Here is a 20,882-nt window from a genome sequence, read left to right as displayed (position 1 = left end):
TCGGGTGGGAAAATCTATGTTTTCTATTTCTTTGTGTTTTTGGCTGAGTATGGTTCCCAATCAGAGGCAGCTGTCTATCGTTGTCTCTGATTGGGGATCATATAACAGTTCTCATTTTCCTTTTGGGTTTTGTGGGCTCTTGTTTTCTGTATAGTTTATTTGCCTTACAGAACTGTGCGCTTTCGTTTTTGTCGTTGTTATTTTTCTTTTGGTGTCATCAATAAAAAGAACGATGTATGCCTACCACGCTGCACCTTGGTCCGGTCATTCCACAAACGAGAGCCGTAACAGAAGATCCCACCACCAACGGACCAAGCAGCGTGGCCAGGAGGAATGGACATGGGAGGAAATCCTGGATGGAGAAGGACCCTGGACGCGGGCTGGGGAGTATCGGCGTCCAAGGGAGCAGAGAGGAACGGCGACGATACGAGGAGTTAAGTCATCAACGGAAGCCCGAGAGGCAGCTCCCCCGAACATTTTTTGGGGGGGGCACACGGGGAGATTGGCGGAGTCAGGGTTTAGACCTGAGCCAACTCCCCGTGCTTACCGTGGGGACAATGTGACTGGTCAGGCACCGTGTTATGCGGTGATGCGCACTGTGTCTCCAGTGCGCATTCACAGCCCGGTGCGCTCTGTGCCAGCTCCTCGCAGTTGCCGTGCTAGAGTGGGCATCCAGCCAGGATGGATTGTGCCGGCTCAGCGGTCCTGGTCTCCAGTGCGTCTCCTCGGTCCAGGATATCCTGCGCCAGCTCTACGCACGGTATCCCCAGTTCGCCAGCACCACCCAGTGCGGCCTGTGCCAACTCCCCGCACTTGCCGTGCTACAGGGGGTATTCAGCCAGGACGCTTTGTGCCAGCTCTGCGCTCCAGACCTCCCGTGCGCCTCCACGGTCCAGTGTTTCTTGCGCCAGCTCTACGCACTATGCCTCCAGTGCGCCTTCATAGCCCAGTGCGTCCTGTGCCAGCTCTCCACACTCACCGAGCTAAAGTGGGTATCCAGCCAGGATGTGTTGTGGCAGCTCCACTCACTAGGCTGCCAGTACGCCTCCTCAGTCCGGTGAGACCTGTTCCGGCTCCACGTACGAAGCCTCCTGTGATGATCCACGGCCCGAAGCCTCCAGTGATGATCCACGGCCCGAAGCCTCCAGTGATGATCCACGACACGAAGCCTCCAGTGATGATCCACGGCACGAAGCTTCCAGATGATGATCCATGCGCGGAGCCTCCATTGTGTGATCCATGGCCACACGAAGCCTCCAGTGTGATGCACCATGCACGAAGCCTCATGACGATCCATGGCACGAAGCCTCCCAGTGACGATCCATGGCCCGAGGCCTGCAGTGACAATCAGGGAAAGGAGTCTCCAGCCGGACGTCCCCAGTCCGGAGCTCCAGCGACGTCCAGTCCGGAGCCTCAGCGACGCCGTTCCCAGCCCGGACCTCCAGCGACGGCCCCAGTCCGGAGCCTCCGCGACTCCCCCAGTCCGGAGCCTGCACCAGAGGCGTCACCGAAGTGGGGGAGCCTCAAGCGAGGGTTCCCAGTCCGGAGCCTGCAAGAGGCCGTCACCGAAGTGGGGGGAGCCTCAAGCGGAGCGGGGGTCGGCGGTCCCGCACCGGAGGCTCCACCGAGAGTAGATTGCCCACCCGGACCCTCCCTACAAGTTTCAGGTTTGCGGCCGGAGTCCGCACCTTTGGGGGGGGGGTACCGTCACGCCCTGACCTTAGAGATCCTTATGTATTCTCTGTATTGGTTAGGTCAGGGTGTGACGTCGGTGGGGAAAATCTATGTTTTCTATTTCTTTGTGTGTTTTGGCTGAGTATGGTTCCCAATCAGAGGCAGCTGTCTATCGTTGTCTCTGATTGGGAATCAATATAAGTTGTCATTTTCCTTTTGGGTTTTGTGGGATCTTTTTTCTGTATAGTTTATTTGCCTTACAGAACTGTGCGCTTACGTTTTTGTCGTTGTTATTTTTTCTTTTGGTGTCATCAATAAAAAAGACATGTACGCCTACCAAGCTGCACCTTGGTCCGGTCATTCCACAAACGAGAGCCGTAACATATATATATACACTGCTCAAAAAATAAAGGGAACACTTAAACAACACAATGTAACTCCAAGTCAATCACACTTCTGTGAAATCAAACTGTCCACTTAGGAAGCAACACTGATTGACAATAAATTCACATGCTGTTGTGCAAATGGAATAGACAACAGGTGGAAATTATAGGCAATTAGCAAGACACCCCCAATAAAGGAGTGGTTCTGCAGGTGGTGACCACAGACCACTTCTCAGTTCCTATGCTTCCTGGCTGATGTTTGGTCACTTTTGAATGCTGGCGGTGCTTTCACTCTAGTGGTAGCATGAGACAGAGTTTACAACCCACACAAGTGGCTCAGGTAGTGCACTCATCCAGGATGGCACATCAATGCGAGCTGGGCAAGAAGGTTTGCTGTGTCTGTCAGCGTAGTGTCCAGAGCATGGAGGCCTACCAGGAGACAGGCCAGTACATCAGGAGACAATGGAGGAGGCCGTAGGAGGGCAACACCAGCCAGCAGGACCGCTACCTCCGCCTTGTGCAAGAAGGAGCAGGAGAGCACTGCCAGAGCCCTGCAAAATGACCTCCGGCAGGCCACAAATGTGCATGTGTCTGCTCAAACGGTCAGAAACAGACTCCATGAGGGTGGTATGAGGGCCCGACGTCCACAGGTGGGGGTTGTGCTTACAGCCCAACACCGTGCAGGACGTTTGGCATTTGCCAGAGAACACCAAGATTGGCAAATTCGCCACTTGGCGCCCTGTGCTCTTCACAGATGAAAGCAGGTTCACACTGAGCACATGTGACAGACGTGACAGTCTGGAGACGCCGTGGAGAATGTTCTGCTGCCTGCAACATCCTCCAGATGACCGGTTTGGCGGTGGTCAGTCATGGTGTGGGGTGGCATTTCTTGGGGGGCCGCACAGCCCTCCATGGGCTCGCCAGAGGTAGCCTGACTGCCATTAGGTACCGAGATGAGATCCCAGATCCCTTGTGAGACCATATGCTGGTGCGGTTGGCCTGTGTCCTCCTAATGCAAGACAATGCTAGACCTCATGTGGCTGGAGTGTGTCAGCAGTTCCTGCAAGAGGAGGCATTGATGCTATGGACTGGCCCGCCCGTTCCCCAGACCTGAATCCAATTGGCCACATCTGGGACATCATGTCTCGCTCCATCACCAACGCCACGTTGCACCACAGACTGTCAGGAGTTTGGCGGATGCTTTAGTCCAGGTCTGGGGGAGATCCCTCAGGAGACCATCCCCACCTCATCAGGAGCATGCCCAGGCGTGTAGGGAGGTCATACAGGCACGTGGAGGCCACACACACTACTGAGCCTCATTTTGACTTGTTTTAAGGACATTACATCAAAGTTGGATCAGCCTGTAGTGTGGTTTTCCACTTTAATTTTGAGTGTGACTCCAAATCCAGACCTCCATGGGTGATAAATTTGATTTCCATTGATAATTTTTGTGTGATTTTGTTGTCAGCACATTCAACTATGTAAAGAAAAAAGTATTTAATAAGAATAGTTCATTCATTCAGATCTAGGATGTGTTATTTTATAGTGTTCCCTTTATTTTTTTGAGCAGTGTATATACACAGTTGAAGTCGGAAGTTTAGCTAAATACATTTAAACTCCTGACATTTAATCCTAGCAAAAATTCCCTGTCTTAGGTCAGTTAGGATCACCACTTTATTTTAAGAATGTGAAATGTCAGAATAAAGTAGAGAGAATGATTTATTTCAGCTTATTTCTTTCATCACATTCCCAGTGGGTCAGAAGTTTACATACACTCAATTAGTATTTGGTAGCATTGCCTTTAAATGTGAACTTGGTCAAACGTTTCGGGTAGCCTTCCACAAGCTTTCCACAATAAGTGGGTGAATTTTGCCCATTCCTCCTGACAGAGCTGGTGTAACTGAGTCAGGTTTGTAGGCCTCCTTGCTCGCACACGCTTTTTACGTTCTGCCCACACATTTTCTATGGATTGAGGTCAGGCTTTGTGATGGCCACTCCAATACCTTGACTTTGTGTCTTTAAGCCATTTTGTCACAACTTTGGATGTATGCTTGGGGTCAATGTCCATTTGGAAGACCGATTTGCGACCAAGCTTTAACTTCCTGACTGATGTCTTGATGTTGCTTCAATATATCCACATAATTTTCCTCCCTCATGATGCCATCTATTTTGTGAAGTGCACCAGTCCCTCCTGCAGCAAAGCACCCCACCAACATGATGCTGCCACCCCCGTGCTTCACGGTGGGATGGTGTTCTTCGGTTTGCAAGCTTCCCCCTTTTTCCTCCAAACATAACGATAGTCATTATGGACAAGCAGTTCTATTTTTGTTTCATCAGACCAGAGGGCATTTCTCCAAAAAGTATGATCTTTGTCCCCATGTGCAGTTGCAAACCATACTCTGGCTTGTTTTCATGGCGGTTTTGGAGCAGTGGCTTCTTCCTTGCTGAGCGGCCTTTCAGGTTATGTCGATATAGGACTCGTTTTCCTGTGGATATAGATACTTTTGTACCTGTTTCCCCCAGCATCTTCACAAGGTCGTTTGCTGTTGTTCTGGGATTTATTTGCACTTTTCGCACCAAAGTACATTCATCTCTGTGGTTGAAAAATTAGTTTTGATGACTCCAACCTAAGTGTATGTAAACTTCCGACTTCAACTGTATATATAGATATAGATAGATATATAGATCTTTTTTCTTCATGAACTCTTCAGAATTACATTAAAAGTGTGATGTTTTAAGATTCACACACATTTCAGTCCTTCATTTAGATCCACAATAAATTAAGGTGAATCTGAAGGTCAGAAGTTTTTCACAGGTCATACAGATGTTTGGACATTGATGAAGTCATTGTGGACCCCAGGAAGAGTAGCTGTTGTGATTGTAACAGCTAATGAGGATCCAAATAAACAAATCTAAATATAAAAAGTATATTCACCTGCAGGACTGGTGGCGTGTGTTTGGGGTGGTGGTGGCTCTGGGGCTGACAGTGGTGGAGGTGGGCCGGGAAGTGGCAGAGATGATAGGCTCCAGCAGGAAGCTAAGGAGCTGGCAGAGTTGGTGTGAACATCGCACCAACGATGACCTGCGCTGCACACACCCAATGTGGCCCGAGGTACAGCACCTTTTCTTACCCAGTAGACACACACAGACGCACATCTTAGTGAAGTTTCTCGACCTGATCTAGGCTTACACAGTTAACCAAAATAAACCTATTTTCAAATCTAAGGAAAGTCCTCCTGACCCCAATACATTATTTTGGCAGTATGCCATTTGTAAGGCTACAGGTTGTTGTAATCCCCATTTGAGAATGTGCAACTTAACATGTTCTTTAAAAAAAAATGGTCTTCCTGCTTCAAAGGAAAAACATTTCTTGGAAGAGCAAATCAAGTTGATCCACCGCATGAAGGGGAACTACTTACAAGACCCCTGGTAAACACATTTGTGTTATATATGATACAGTACATCTCATATGGATATGTTGTAACTCTGGCCCTTTAATAATGCTCTTCCATTACCTAACTGGCAAGCAGACGATGGGATCTCATTTGGCTGTGTCACAGGAACATCTTTGATTGGCTGGTGTACATTCTGCTGATGGCAGTGTTCGGGATCCATGTGGCAGACATCTTCTTGCTTGGAGGAACACTGCGGGACTACAGCCTGCGCCTCTTCGCTGTGGTCATCATCTTCCTCTGGCTCCGGCTGATGAAACACGTCCGAGCCTTCAGGTGATTCTCTGACCAACCACTGCAGAGTCCCTCTTTCAGGGATCATTTCTTTACTTGTCTTCCCGAGGAAGTGCAAGGCATTCGTTCATTTTAGAGCACCAATCTTGTGGTGGAGAATAATGAATCTTTACTTCCCTTCCCCCCCCATTGATGACTGTGAACAGTGCATTGTGTTCATGGGGAAGCTCAACGATAATAATCACACCTGGTCAGCGTCCCTATAGGTACACCTGGAGTTATCAGGTTCCATGACAACAACACATGAATGGGGCGCCACAGGTGCCCCCCCCCACCCCACCGTAGTCGGGAGTCGTGACAACAAAGGAACTAGAGCTCATAGGCCCTCATATGGTCATGGCTCTCATATCCAAAATAGTACACATTTTTTAGAACAGCATGTGTGGATATTTCCAAACATAAAGTAGCCAAATACTAACCCACATTGAACTCATACAGCAGATCTTAGAGTCATTGCGTCTGAAAATTCAACTGCGTTACACCAATACCACAACCTTTGATCCTCATTCTGTACAGGGTTATGGGTCCTTTCATTGTCATGCTGGGGAAGATTGTGGGGGATGTGCTACGTTTCCTCTTCCTATATGCAGAGATCTTTATCCCTTACGCGTGTGCCTTCTGGATTATATTTGGAGGTACGTTGGGAAACAAACCATAGGATCATGCATATTTTATGAAACATACCCACAATATGACATGGCAAATGCTACTGCAGCTGTCCTGGTATGATACAAAATACACAAACAACTGTATTTACGGTCTGTCTGCGAACTCCCCAGGTCAGGAGTCAATACCCAGTATGCGGACTGTACCCCAGCTGCTCTACAGCCTGTACCGCATCACTCTGGTGGACGAGTATGAGTTCAACGCCATGGTGGAAGTGGACTCGATCATGGCCCACTTCCTCTGTGGTACCTTTCTGGCTCTGTCCTCCATTCTGTGTGTCAACCTGATGATTGCCCTTCTCTCGGACACCTTCCAAAGGTACGGGCTGCTAAAATGATATTTGGCGAACTAGGAGATCAGTAGTGTGCTGATCAGCCTTTACAGCTTACACTCGTGTGCGCTCAAGTACTGTATATTGTTTGTCTACGCCAGGTTTGCGTGTTTATCTACAAACAAACATATGACTCAGTATGCATCTGTCACTCTCAGCATCAGTATGTATCTCTTCTGTTAGGGTGTATGACAATGCACTGGCCAATGCAGTAATGCAGCAAGCAGCCATTATCCTGCAGGTGGAGGAATCRATGCCCCGTCTCTGCCGTTTCTATGACGACCAGCACATCCACCGCTTCTGTGCCCCTCTTGGGGAGTTATACGATGATGACATCAGAACTGACTCAAAGCGGCACGCAGAGCTGAAGACGATCACCACTCAGATCAAGGTGACGGGATGGGACATTCATCTTTAACACCTGCGTTTGAACTGTATGTCTTTATATATCTGTGTCTGCCCGCGGGTTGGTTTAGTTTAGGGAGGTAGAGTGCTCTTTAAGCATGCTTTTTTACTTGTTTCCGACACTTCAGGAGACCCTAGATGAGTTCCTGGAGATCCAAAAAGAAGTGAATCCCTCCGAACAAGGACGACCTGATGAGAGTGACAGGGGCTCAGGGTAGGCACAGCACCGCCTCTCTTTTACCTGACTTTAGGAGTATGGAACAACTATGCTGTATTGTGGAATATTTCCAGGCTTGTGTCAGGATCTCTCTCTTCCTGTCTCTCCTAGGGAGAGGTACTTCTCATCCCCTGTACAGGGGGAACACCTGCAGAGTCTGCAGAGGCTCCAGATAGACCAGACCCAGCAGAGCCAGGATCTCAGTGCCCTGAGGGCAGACATGAAGAACCTGCAGGCCCTGATCCACCAACTGATCCAGTCCCAGACCAGCTCGTGTCAGTATTATGTTGACCTCGTAAAGAACCTTCTATACAGGGTCTATACACTAAAGACAGACCCGATAWCTAGTCTAGTGCAGTCTGACTGGCTTTGACTAAACAAAGAGTAAAGTCCATTCAAAACCAGAGGGAGTGTATATCTTGGATTAAGAGTCTTTACACATGATGAAGTAATTTGAACTGACGTCATGACTCTATCATTCAAATAAGAGAAGCTCTACCATATAAATAGAATCCATGGACTTCACTCTTTCTTTAGTCTTTGACCCAGTCAGACTGCACTTCACTAGTTCTATTTCTTTGAGGCCTACTATGATAACCTGTGCCTGTTTCTTCTGTGTATTTCTGTGCTAGAGTATAGCTATGTTTCACTGTCTCCTGTCTGTCCGTAGCTGACAGATTACGTTATTTTGTCTCTGTGCAGGTGTGGGCTGTGGTGTGACTGTGAAGGCAGCAGAAAGCACTGGGTCAGAGCCCGTCGAAGCGCCACCATACAGGTGAGGTATCACTGGTTTAAGGCATCTTGGTTATCTTTCGTTTTCGTAACGAGTCGCCAAACGACCTATGGGGAACTCCTTCCCGTTCACGCGATGTGATGGAGATGCTTAATATCAAAAGATGTTTACAATCACGCCACACCCTTACTGTACCCATGTGACCTGCCACTATAGAAGGCTGTGTGGCGTGACATACTGTATTTTCTTAATTCTCACCTTTGTGTTTTACATTACGAGATAACTACTAATCCCCTTCTAATTATTTTCTTACGGAAGGACCTACTCCCCCGCTCTCTTGTTATTGTGCCTGCCCATAATAACTAACTTGTATTGCTTTTTGTCGTGCTTTTCCATACTAGCTAGTACGCTAATTAGTTTCGGGTCTATCCCGTTACCTCAGAAGTTAGCTCGTAGCTAGCTAGCTAAATTAGCCACACATAGTTACCGTAGCTAGTTAGCTTGTTGTACCTGTTGGCGCTTGTTGACTCGCGGTGTCATGCCAGTCCCCGCTTGACTTCCACACCAGCCCGTTGATCCAGCATTACCACTCCCTAGCTTGTGATCACGGAGCTCAGCGGTGCTGTAGGCTACCAGTCCTCGCTTGACTGAGTCCACCAACGCCGAGACTGACAGTCCACGCTTGACTGTGCCAGTCAGATAGCTTCATATATACCTTGATACATATTTGGGCGGGAGTCTCGCCCCCGAAGCACGGTGGGTCAGAGCCAACGGTTACCTTTTTCTTGGAACACACTTCTCTTATGTGAAAACCCTTTCTTTGTAAACTGATTCAGTGCTGTACACAGGATGTTGTTCAACTCATGTCAACCGTGTGAAAAACAACTCCCAGCCTCAGATGAGCACACACTTTGCAATCTTTGCTTGGGAGCTGAACATGCTCAAGGGGCAGCACAGAGTAGCAGCTCTTGCACTCACTGTCAGAAATTCAAACCAAGAGCATTGAAATCTCGACCTGTAGATTCCCATCAGATGAGTCTGCTACACAGATGAATGATCATTCCAAAGGCTCCAGGTCTAATGACGGGTCTCACTCCCCTTGTGATCCGCCGCCCAATAAACGGCAGCGCTCATCCTCACTTGGGCACAAATCTCAACACACTGAGATGCGCACGGAGATTAAGTCACTGGACAGTCGTATGGCAACCATTGAGTATGCCCTCGAGCAGCTACTTGCCAGGCTTCCCCCGCCGGTACCAACCCCAACCTTGCTGAATCGGATGACGGTCGACCAGAAAAGATCCTTGTCTGAATGTTTAAGAGGGCAAACAAGAACCTCAACGTGGAACATACACTTACTGCCATGGCGTCCACATCCAAGTTTGATGAATTCAGTTCTTCAAAGACTGAGACATCCATACTGTTGTTTAAATACTTTGTGCGTGAGCTCCAATGCTCTTTTTTTTAGGGGTGGATCAGCTTAATATTGCGGAAAGATTGATGCTTCCAACAATGTAATTGTCTGCATCATTTCCAATCCCCCATATCTTTTTAGGGAAAATATATATATATACAGTGGGGAGAACAAGTATTTGATACACTGCCGATTTTGCAGGTTTTCCTACTTACAAAGCATGTAGAGGTCTGTAATTTGTATCATAGGTACACTTCAACTGTGAGAGACAGAATCTATAACAGAAATCCAGAAAATCACATTGTATGATTTGTAAGTAATTAATTTGCATTTTATTGCATGACATAAGTATTTGATACATCAGAAAAGCAGAACTTAATCATGGCTACAGAAACCTTTGTTTGCAATTACAAGATCATACGTTTCCTGTAGTTCTTGACCAGGTTTGCACACACTGCAGCAGGGATTTTGGCCACTCCTCCATACAGACTTCTCCAGATCCTTCAGGTTTCGGGGCTGTCGCTGGGCAATACGGACTTTCAGCTCCCTCCAAGATTTTCTATTGGGTTCAGGTCTGGAGACTGGCTAGGCCACTCCAGGACCTTGAGATGCTTCTTACGGAGCCACTCCTTAGTTGCCCCGGCTGTGTCTTTCAGGTCGTTGTCATGCTGGAAGACCCAGCCACGACCCATCTTCAATGCTCTTACTGAGGGAAGGAGGTTGTTGGCCAAGATCTTGTGATACATGGCCCCATCCATCCTCCCCTCAATACGGTGCAAGTCATCCTGTCCCTTTGCAGAAAAGCATCCCCAAAAAATGATGTTTACACCTCCATGCTTCACGGTTGGGATGGTGTTCTTGGGGTTGTACTCATCCTTCTTCTTCCTCCAAACATGGCGAGTGGAGTTTAGACCAAAAAGCTCTATTTTTGTCTCATCAGAACCACATGACCTTCTCCCATTCCTCCTCTGGATCATCCAGATGGTCATTGGCAAACTTCAGACGGGCCTGGACATGCGCTGGCTTGAAGCAGGGGGCCTTGCGTGCGCTGCAGGATTTTAATCCATGACGGCGTAGTGTGTTACTAATGGTTTTCTTTGAGACTGTGGTCCAGCTCTCTTCAGGTCATTGACCAGGTACTGCCGTGTATTCTGGGCTGATCCTCACCTTCCTCATGATCATTGATGCCCCATGAGGTGAGATCTTGCATGGAGCCCCAGGCCGAGGGTGATTGACCGTCATCTTGAACTTCTTCCATTTTCTAATAATTGCGCCAACAGTTGGTTGCCTTCTCACCAAGCTGCTTGCCTATTGTCCTGTAGCCCATCCCAGCCTTGTGCAGGTCTACAATTGTATCCCTGATGTCCTTACACAGCTCTCTGGTCTTGGCCATTGTGGAGAGGTTGGAGTCTGTTTGATTGAGTGTGTGGACAGGTGTCTTTTATACAGGTAACGAGTTCAAACAGGTGCAGTTAATACAGGTAATGAGTGGAGAACAGGAGGGCTTCTTAAAGAAAACCTAACAGGTCTTGAGATGCGGAATTCTTTACTGGTTGGTAGGTGATCAAATACTTATGTCATGCAATAAAATGCAAATGAATTACTTAAAAATCATACAATGTAATTTTCTGGATTTTTGTTTTAGATTCCGTCTCTCACTGTTGAAGTGTACCTATGATAAAAATTACAGACCTCTACATGCTTTGTAAGTAGGAAAACCTGCAAAATCGGCAGTGTATCAAATACTTGTTCTCCCCACTGTATATATATATATATATATCCATATACATACACGTACATATCCATACATATCCATATGCATACATAAACATGAATATATATATATATACACACATATACATACATACACATATATACATACATATATACATACATACATACCTACTTTTTTTTATTTTTAGAATATACCTTTATTATTCCCCACAAACCCTACCACCCCTCCCCCAATTGGAGTAAACTAATAAACAATAACACTTAGGCTTCTACCTTCAGTTTATACATCTTATACACATTTTACAGACACAATCTATTGTACAATAGTTATATTTTGTTTGTTTTTAGTCCTTCTATTTCTGATTTTCATTTGTAACTGTGCTATTTCACAACATTTCTGAACCTATATACATTTTACAGACCCCGTATGTTTTACATTGGTTATCTTGTTATTAGTCCCACCCTTCAGCTCCATTCAACCCCTCCCATCTATCTCTTAACACCATCCATTCTGGATTTCTGTTTGCCATATATTTTTCACCTGTGCTGTGATGCTTCACACAAGTACTGAACCTTTCTATTCTCATAGCTTCTACAGATTGTAATTTCAAGATAAACATTTTTTCAAAAATGATTATTATATTATTGATTGATTGACTATGGCTTTTCAAATTACCCAGTATTGCTATCTGCAGCGTTAGTTCTGGGTAAATGTTGCAATTCTTCAGCCATTCCTGGACCTGTGAGCAAAAACGAGCTACATATGGACAGTACCAAAATAAATGATCTAATGACTCTGCCTCCTCACAGCAAAATCTGCAGAGCTGGGAAGATTGTATCCCCCATATATATAACATTCTATTGGTTGCAAGAATTTTGTATATATTTTGTATATTCTGTGTACAGCACTGAATCAGGGCCGACAGACAAGTTCCTTACTTTTTTTATCCCTTCTACTTGCCTCTTCCATTTTTGTGGTAATGCTGCAATTAGTTGGTTGTAATTTTGGGTAGAGCAGACATTTCCATATGTCTGTGTTAGCTGCAAGTGTGACAGAACTCCACCAGTCCTATTTATGATATCATTTACAAAAATGTTACATTTTTTAAACATTTCATCGGCCCAATTTTTTGGGGATCAATTAGTATATTTGAGTTTAACCACATATTTGTTGTATTATTTGTTCTGTATTTTCAGGTGGATTAAACTGAAATTGCAACCAACTTTCTAAGGCTTGTTTAAAAAATAACGATATTTTGATGATTATTTCCTTGTCAAACAACCGAAAGTGAGCAGGTGTAATCTGAATAAAGGGAAAAGGCRATTCTTGAACATGGGGTGAGACATTCCTACCAATTTACTAGAGAACCAGTTTGGATTTAAGTATAACTTTTGTATGACTGATACCTATAGTCTAATGCTTTAATATCTAATAGTTTCTGACCTCCGAATTCATATTCGTTATATAAATAGGCCCTTTTAATTTTGTCTGGCTTGCCATTCCAAATAACATTGAAGTGTAGGCAAAACCATAAGCAAATAGGTAAACTGTGATATGACTAAAGAGTTAATCAGGGTGGTTTTCCACAAATAGACAGGTATTTTCCTTTCCATGGTAGCAAAATCTTATCTATTTTTGCTAACTTTCTATAAAAATGTATTGGAGTGAGATCATTTCTTTCTTTTGGGATTTTTATACCGAGTATGTCCACATCCCCATCAGACCATTTTATTGCTAAACTACACGGTAATGTAAAATTTGCTTTTTTTTGTGATCCAATACGTAGTATAGTACACTTATCATAATTTGGTTTTAATCCAGAGAGGTTAGCAAAAGTATCTGGATCCTCTATGAGGCCGTGGAGGTATTCTAATTGTGGTTTTAGAAGAAAACATGAATCATCAGCGTACAGTGACACCTTTGTTTTAAGAAACGGATTTCTAATCCCTTAATATTATTGTTGGATCTAATTTTAACAGCTAACATTTCGATGGCAATAATAAATAGATATGCCGATAGTGGACAACCTTGTTTTACTCCTCTAGACAGTTTAAACATTTCTGAGATGTAGATATTATTTACTATTTTACACCTAGGGTTACTATACATAACTTTAACCAATTGTATAAGAGATTCCCCAAAATTGAAATATTCTAGACATTTATATATAAATTCCAGTCATACTTTATCAAAATCCTTTTCAAAATCAGCTATGAAAACCAGGCCTGGTGTCCCCGATATAATATTCTATTGTTTCCAGTACTTGTCTTATATTATCTCCAATGTATCGTCCATGTAAAAAACCTGTCTGATTAGGATGAATAATATCTGACAATAGCTTTTTAATTCTGTGCCAAGCATTTAGCTAGGATTTTTGCATCACAACGCTGAAGTGTAAGAGGCCTCCAATTTTTTAAATGGACTGGGTCTTTATATATACCACTTGGATCCTGTTTCAGTAATGATGAAATCAGACCTTGTTGCSTGTCCGATAATCTACCATTTTTATATAGGAGTGGTTAAAACATGCTAATAACGGTCCTCTGAGTATATCAAAAAACGTTTGGTGTACTTCCACTGGTATGCCATCCAGCCCTGGAGTTTTCCCAGCCTTAAAGGCTTTAATTGCATCAAGAAGATCCTCCTCTGTAATTTGTTCTTCACATGAGAATTTCTGTACAGATGTTTTACATACATTTTTGGGAAAAAATCTAATTAGCTTCGGTTAATGGAGATGGAGGAGACTGAAACGAAAACATATTCTTAAAGTACTTTTCTTCCTCTTTCAAAATATAATTCGGTGAATCATGCGTGACTCCATCATTTGTAACAAGATTCAATAAAATTAAATTGGTAGCATTTCTATATTGAAGATTGAAAAATAATTTGTTGCATTTTCCCCCATATTCCATCCAGTTCGTTTTATTTAAAAAAAAATATATATATTGCACTGGATCTTTCTTGAATAAGTTCCTACAGTTCTTTTAGTTTTTCCTCTAACTTTTTCTGTGCCTCTATGGTACAGTATTTATTGCTATCTATCTGTTCTYTTAGTCCTTGAATTTCCTTTGTTAATATGGACTCTTTTGATCAAAATGTCTTTTGTTTTATAGATGAGTACTGAATTGCATGGCCTCTAAAGGCACATTTAAAAGTGTTCCATACAATAAGGGGATCTGCTGTACCCATGTTATGTCTGAAAAATTCAGTTATACATTCTTCTGTCGTAGTTATAAACAATTTATCATCTAGTAGGCTTTGATTAAATTTCCAATATCCTCGCCCACGTGGAAATTCTGTYACAGTAATATATATGCCAATTATGTGATGATCCGACCGCATTCTGTCCCCTATCAACACTTTTTAAACTTTTGGTGCCAGAGAGAATGGTATAAGAAAGTAGTCAAGACGACTAGCTTGATTAAGCCTTCACCATGTATATCTCACTAGGTCAGAGTATTTAAGCCTCCATATATCCACTAATTACAATATATCCATGACATTCATGATTTCCTTAAGTGCCTGAGGGTGATATTTGTAGTGTGATTTCCCTTACGGTCCATAGAGGTATTTAAAATCGTATTAAAATCTCCCACCATAATATTAGAGTCTAGTGTTGCTTGTAGAGTTGATAAATTCTTATATAAATTTTCAAAGAAGCTTGGATCATCATTATTTGAACCGAATAAGTTAATAAGCCATATCTGTTTATTGCCCAATAACATTTAAAATAATCCATGATGATCTGTTTGGATAATTTGCCCCCAGTCCTTTTTCCACAAAACTTCATCTAAAATTGTTGAATGAGTTTCCTGTAAATAATAGATATTATATTCATTCTCTTTTAGCCAGGTAAATACTGATAGTCTTTTTTTATTATCTGCTAAGCCATTACAATTATAACTGGCTATATATATTTCACCACTTACCATAATGAGACACAACTTTAAATTCACTTTATCAAAATATATGTTTGTAAACGTACCATTAAAAAGTAACATGATGATTGAGGGTCTATATAGCTGTACCCTGATATTTGCATTGCTACTAAGTAAACCTCCAATTGGTCCCCACTATTCCACCCGCTAAAAGCCCTCCTCATCCCGAGTTGGGTTGTCATCCCAATGCCCGGCAGACCACCCCAGACCCCCCGTATCCCATATCCCTGAAGAGACTGGGATCCATCCTTCGAAAAGAGCATACAGTGCCACTCACAGAACAGAAGTAGATCAACCGCCAAATGCATTTCCATCGCCCTCACCTCGATTTGTATTATATGTAGCCATAAAAAGAAAAAATATATATATTTAAAAAATCCTGTTTATCTTATTTTCCATAATTAGCTATTCATATTTCTAGTAATGTAGGCAATTTATGTAAAGGATTTTTACCTCTCACCAGTCTCGCCATTACCTAAATTACATTATTGCAAGCAATTATTATATTCGCAAACAATTATTGTGAATCATCCTATATTGTCCCTAGCATCTTTTACTGCCCCGCAACAGTTGTGGGATACACCCACACACTCATACACACTCAACCCCTTTCCCCCACACAACCATAGGCACACATTCTCAACAGTTGCACCATCCCAGAGCCCAACTCAAGAAAGGTCTTGATTTATGAATGCATATACAGTTGCAGCTGAATGAGAAGGCCTGCAAAACTGTGCAAAAAAATGAGAAGAAATGGGGAGATTTTATGAACCATTGTCACGTCCTAGATGATGGAGGTCAGATATACCCCCTTCCCCTGAAACACCCACAACATGGTCCCCCGTAGTGACCATATTCCCAAGCATCTCCATGCAGTCATACCTTTGATTTTATGCCACCAGGGCCACAATAATATGGCCCCTCTCTGAATGTCCGAGTGTGACCCCCCTCCCCATGGGTTACTGCAGCTAGTGTTGCCAGAACTGCCACTGCCTGGGTGGGAGCACCCCAATGGAATCCCCACCGGCTAGGTACAAGGTCGTCAAGGTTCTCATTAGCAGCTTTGAGAATTTCCTGGTATATTATTCTCTCCCTTTAGGGGGCTTTGGCTTTGCAGGACCAACCCTACCAAGCAGGCTCAGAATCTTGAGGGGGCAGTGCTGCTCTAGGTCTCTGACCGCATATTGGCTGCATACAGACCGCTTACAGCAGGCCCATAAAACAGTTAGTGACTTCTCCTTGGTATCTGGGTCATTCATGTGGGTTTCTAGGGTATAGGGTTGTGAACCATGCCATCAATATAGGATCATAAATAAATAGATTAGATGTATAATTTATTTTAAAACACTGTTCCACCATGATGGGACAATAAATAAATAAATAAGATGTGTAATTCATTATAAAAATTATATCTCTCATCTGAACAACATTGAAAGCTCTCTCACAACCCCTGCTCACAGCAATACATTGGTTCTGGGATATGCAACCATTTCCTTTCTCACTCAACGCCACACTTTCCCAAACACCAAAAAACAACACACCACACCATCCATCCACACATACTGTGCCATCTGTTTACTGAGTTTTTATCTTCACCATGTTGAATTAGTGCTTTTGTGTTCCAATTAGTTATTGGATACAGAACTTTACGCCATTCTACAATTTCCTTCAGAAACTGGTCATTCATGGCAATTTTCGTGCCAACAAGTCTTTTACCCAGGCTTTTAACCATTATTTTATCTTTAAAGAAAGCAAATTTGGCAACCATTGGGCGTTCATACCTCTACCCTCTGTCCAAACGGTGTACACGTTCTAGTTGGAATTTGTCGACAGCTTCGCGTGGGATCTGAAGCGCTGTAAGGAGGAACTCTCTAACTACACATTCAGGAACTTCTCCTTCTTTCTATTGGATACCTGTAAGTACCAGATAGGTTCGGAACTTTTGTGAAATAGCACAGTTACAAATAGAATTTGGATGGACATCAGAAATAGAGGAAGGTCTAAGAACAAACAAGAGAGAACTATTGTAAAGTAGACTGTGTCTATAAAATGTGTATAAGATGTATAAATTGAAGGTAAAAGCAGAAGTGTTTATTAGTTTACTCCAATTGGGGGATCGGTGGTAGGGTTTGCGGGGAATAAAAATAAAGGTATATTCTTTAAAAACGTATATGTCTATATAGGTATGTGTATGTATATATGTGTATATGTATGCATGCGTGTATGGATATATATATTTACCCCAAAAATATATGGGCGATTGGAAATGATGCAGACAATTACATTGATGGAAGCAACATTCTTTCCGCAATATTAAGCTGATCCACCCCTTAAAAAAAAAAAAAAAGTACCAGATTCTCTCTCATGGATCTAGTCTGTATGTCAAGTAAGGCTTCTCTCAGAAAGATGTCCTCCTTTTTTAAGTTCATTAACTTCGGTTTCAATCTCATTGACTGTCTCTTTTAGCTTGTTTGTGTCTTTCTCCAATGTGGCAGCTTTTTCGTCACTCATCTCGAGAATTGCCTCCAACTCTTTTAAATCCTTACTGACTAGTTCAAGTATACCCGTTTGTCATTTATTGATGTTAGCAGATCGGTTTCAACCTTTACCATTCCCGGTGGTGAAAATATTAAATTGTCTGAGTCTGTAGAAGAGTCACGTTTTCGTTTTGAAATAGGTTCCCCTGTCTTACTCTCCGTCATGTTTGGGTGTTGCTTGTTTTTGTAATATTTGTCGATACATTTCTCTAGTCTTAATATTTGTTTCGTGTTATTATCCAGATTGAAGGTTATCACCCACCAGATTGTGTAGTGCTAATATTTAGTCTAACTTACCGATATTAAATATTACGTTTTTATCTTGAGGTGCTCTACATAGCTACGTTCAGTCTGCCATCTTGACTCTCAGTCCGCTGCCTTGACTCTTAGACCTACCTCTATCAGCCCTCTGATGGCATCTCATAGACCTACCCATATCAGCCCTCTCTCAGCCCTCCCAAATGACAGAGCCCCTGCCATTCCAAGCATATGCACTCGCTTAGCTACAGTTGACGGTGCAGATGAGAATAGTTTTGACCATTTTCCCCTGTATGGACAAATAATTTGCTTCGCTTGTTATGCCTGCTTCTCTCAGTCACAGTTCAGACCAAGAGCTGCCTAACAAATGATGCAGGGCATCTGATCGCTTCCTATGCAGGACACATGACAGCACTACGTCAGTCGCTAGGCTTAGCAATTCAGCAGCAATACTGGCCTTCTATCAGTAGGAGCTGCGGCCCACCTCCTCCAAGTGTCTAAGGAGGACAGAGAAGCACAGATGACACTTCAGCGCCTCATTCCAAAGCCTAGAATGCATCAGCCAGCAAACCATTACTCCAGTCCCAGGGCCCCAACTGGGATGCCAAGAAACCAGGCTCAGACTCACGCTGCACCTGCTCAGGAGTGGAGGAACAGACACTCTCAGCCCTACCGAAGAGGTGGAGCACAGCGTCACCCAAGAGGCAGAGGCGCACCATATGCAGGCCGTGTCCCCTCTGCACCAAAGCACGCAGAGCCTCGGTCCTGAGCTGGAAAAGGTCAATGGTTACGCACTCTAACACAAGGCTACAATTTTGATGTATGCAACCACAGTTTTTGTTTTTCTTCCAATTTTGGTAGCGACGTTTCAGGGGTGTCTTGAAAACAACAGCTTGCAACCTTGCTCAAAAGCAAACACTCAGAAATCTCGTTTAAAAAGCATGCAATTGAAGAGGTAGAACCAGCGCAACAAAACTTCTGGTTCTACTCAATCTATTTTCTGGTGCCAAAAAAGGACGGAGGCCGATCCTGGAAGTAGAGTGCCTGAATCGTTATCTTTCAGCCCTTCAAAATGCTAACAATCAAAACCATCCTTCAGTTTGTACAACCAGGAAGATTGGTTCACCACAGTGGACCTGAAAGACGCATACTTTCATATTCTACCCTTCAGCCTTTCACTTGCCCCTCACACTTTCACAAAGTGCATAAGCGCAGCGCTAGACCCACTTCGCCAAGCAGGAGTCAGCGTCCTGAACTACTTACATAATTGGCTAATATAGGCAGGGTCGCAAAGCCAAGCTTTGGCACACACATCCATGGTCTCAGATCACCTCTTTGAGTTGGGACTAACAATGTACTTGGAAAAGACTTCTCTGGTCCCCACTCAGTGTGTGCACTTCCAGGGCTTGACACTGGACACTCAAGTCATGCGAGCAACACTCTCTCCAGAAATAGTGGCGTCTTTGACAAATTGTCTTTCAACATTCAAACTGAGGAAACAGGTGACGTCACAAGAAGAGTCAGAGGCTACTAGCCCTCCTAGCTGCTGTGTTTATAGTTGTTTACCACAGTTGAAATTCTGTGTTACCCTGTTGGGTAATTATATTATGTTGCATCCTGTGGTGGATACAAGGACATCCCAGGGACTCATCTGGACTAAGTTAAATGGTGAGTTATCCCACTCTGTTGTCCGAACGACCTCTTCGGTACGGCCTCTCCCATAGTTCGTTTGGCACCCGTTACGAAAATGAAAGAGAGCGTTGGGTTACGGATGCAACCTTGGTTCTCTGAGCATCGGGTCGCCAAGCTTTCATGTCGTTCCTCCACCTCCATGAGGTTTGAGTGACGTAATAGACAGTATGTCATACCACACAGCCTTTTATAGTGACAGGTCACATTGGTACAGTAAAGGTGTAGCGTGACTGTAAACATCTTTTAATATTAAGCATCTCAATCACATCGGGTGAAGGGAAGGAGTTCCCATAGGTCGTTTGGCAACCAATCACTCTACCAAGGTTACATCCTTAACTCATGTGTATGTAGAATGTTTTTGTTGTAAGCCTGTAATTGCATAGTGCACTCTGCAGATGGCCACAGGGTGTCTCAGCAGTCTGCTTCACAAGTACAGGGCGTGTCCAATTTGACCTGTTTACTTTGAACTCATGAGTGTTGTATTATCCAATCCTCCAGGGCCTCAACAGGTTGACTCCTTGATGCTGAAGATGCTTGTAACCACAGAGACTGCACAAGCAACAAGAGATCCAGGACCAGACAACAAGGATGAAACCTAACTAACATCTATCTCCTTATCAGTTTTTAGGTTATTCAGATCATTTATGGTATCTTATGGTATGACTACAATACATGCAGTATATTTTTGCTAATCTAATAGATGCGGTAAAGAGGTCAAATGGAAGCAGACTGTGGAGGATAGGAGGAGGACGCCGGATTGGCGCATATTCAACCAATCGGATATTCTTCAAATCTGTCAAATCCGGTTCCAGTGGCATGCATTGAAATGCGTGGCTTTTCTTTTGCAAAATAAATATTTTCAAATAATTGTTAACATATAACATCACATTAAGTGTGGGACATTTACTGTATTACAAGGAACAATAGCAGGTCTGTTTCGCTCCAGTAGCTGACATGTTCTGTCCATTCACAATTCACCTATGGGAACATATGGCGGCTCTTAACACCCGACAACAGAAGGAGTTGGCCACTACTATCCGAGAAATTGATCGTGACAACATTACCTCTGCCTTCGACTTGTAATTAAAAACCGATAAATGAATCTCTTGCACTGCTCTTGCACTGCTAAAGTGGATACCTATTCAACTAAAGT

At 43.7% G+C, this 20,882-nt stretch overlaps 1 protein-coding gene across 3 annotated transcripts in view; it reads left to right on the top strand.

The window, feature by feature from the left end:
- LOC111951982 (transient receptor potential channel pyrexia) overlaps positions 1 to 20,615 on the top strand; it is a 31,659-nt gene extending 11,044 nt beyond the window's left edge. The window contains exons 12-21 of one of the 3 annotated variants that reach the window (XM_023970371.2): positions 4,999 to 5,169; positions 5,416 to 5,486; positions 5,618 to 5,785; positions 6,320 to 6,438; positions 6,583 to 6,787; positions 6,984 to 7,191; positions 7,334 to 7,419; positions 7,534 to 7,697; positions 8,125 to 8,197; positions 20,228 to 20,615. In XM_023970371.2, coding sequence (XP_023826139.1) covers positions 4,999 to 5,169; positions 5,416 to 5,486; positions 5,618 to 5,785; positions 6,320 to 6,438; positions 6,583 to 6,787; positions 6,984 to 7,191; positions 7,334 to 7,419; positions 7,534 to 7,697; positions 8,125 to 8,197; positions 20,228 to 20,243 — 1,281 coding nt within the window. In that variant the 3' untranslated portion in view covers positions 20,244 to 20,615. Of the gene's footprint in view, positions 1 to 4,998; positions 5,170 to 5,415; positions 5,487 to 5,617; positions 5,786 to 6,319; positions 6,439 to 6,582; positions 6,788 to 6,983; positions 7,192 to 7,333; positions 7,420 to 7,533; positions 8,198 to 20,227 lie in introns of those variants that run through there. The other 2 variants (XR_002875659.2, XR_011474065.1) reach the window with 2 other exon arrangements.
- Positions 20,616 to 20,882: the final 267 nt, after the last annotated feature.

Source organism: Salvelinus sp. IW2-2015, linkage group LG25 (assembly GCF_002910315.2).
Source record: "Salvelinus sp. IW2-2015 linkage group LG25, ASM291031v2, whole genome shotgun sequence".
NCBI classification, from domain to species: Eukaryota; Metazoa; Chordata; class Actinopteri; order Salmoniformes; family Salmonidae; genus Salvelinus; species Salvelinus sp. IW2-2015.
The sequence above is the reverse complement of the archived record's forward strand: the minus strand, read 5'-3'. Positions and strand labels throughout refer to the sequence as shown.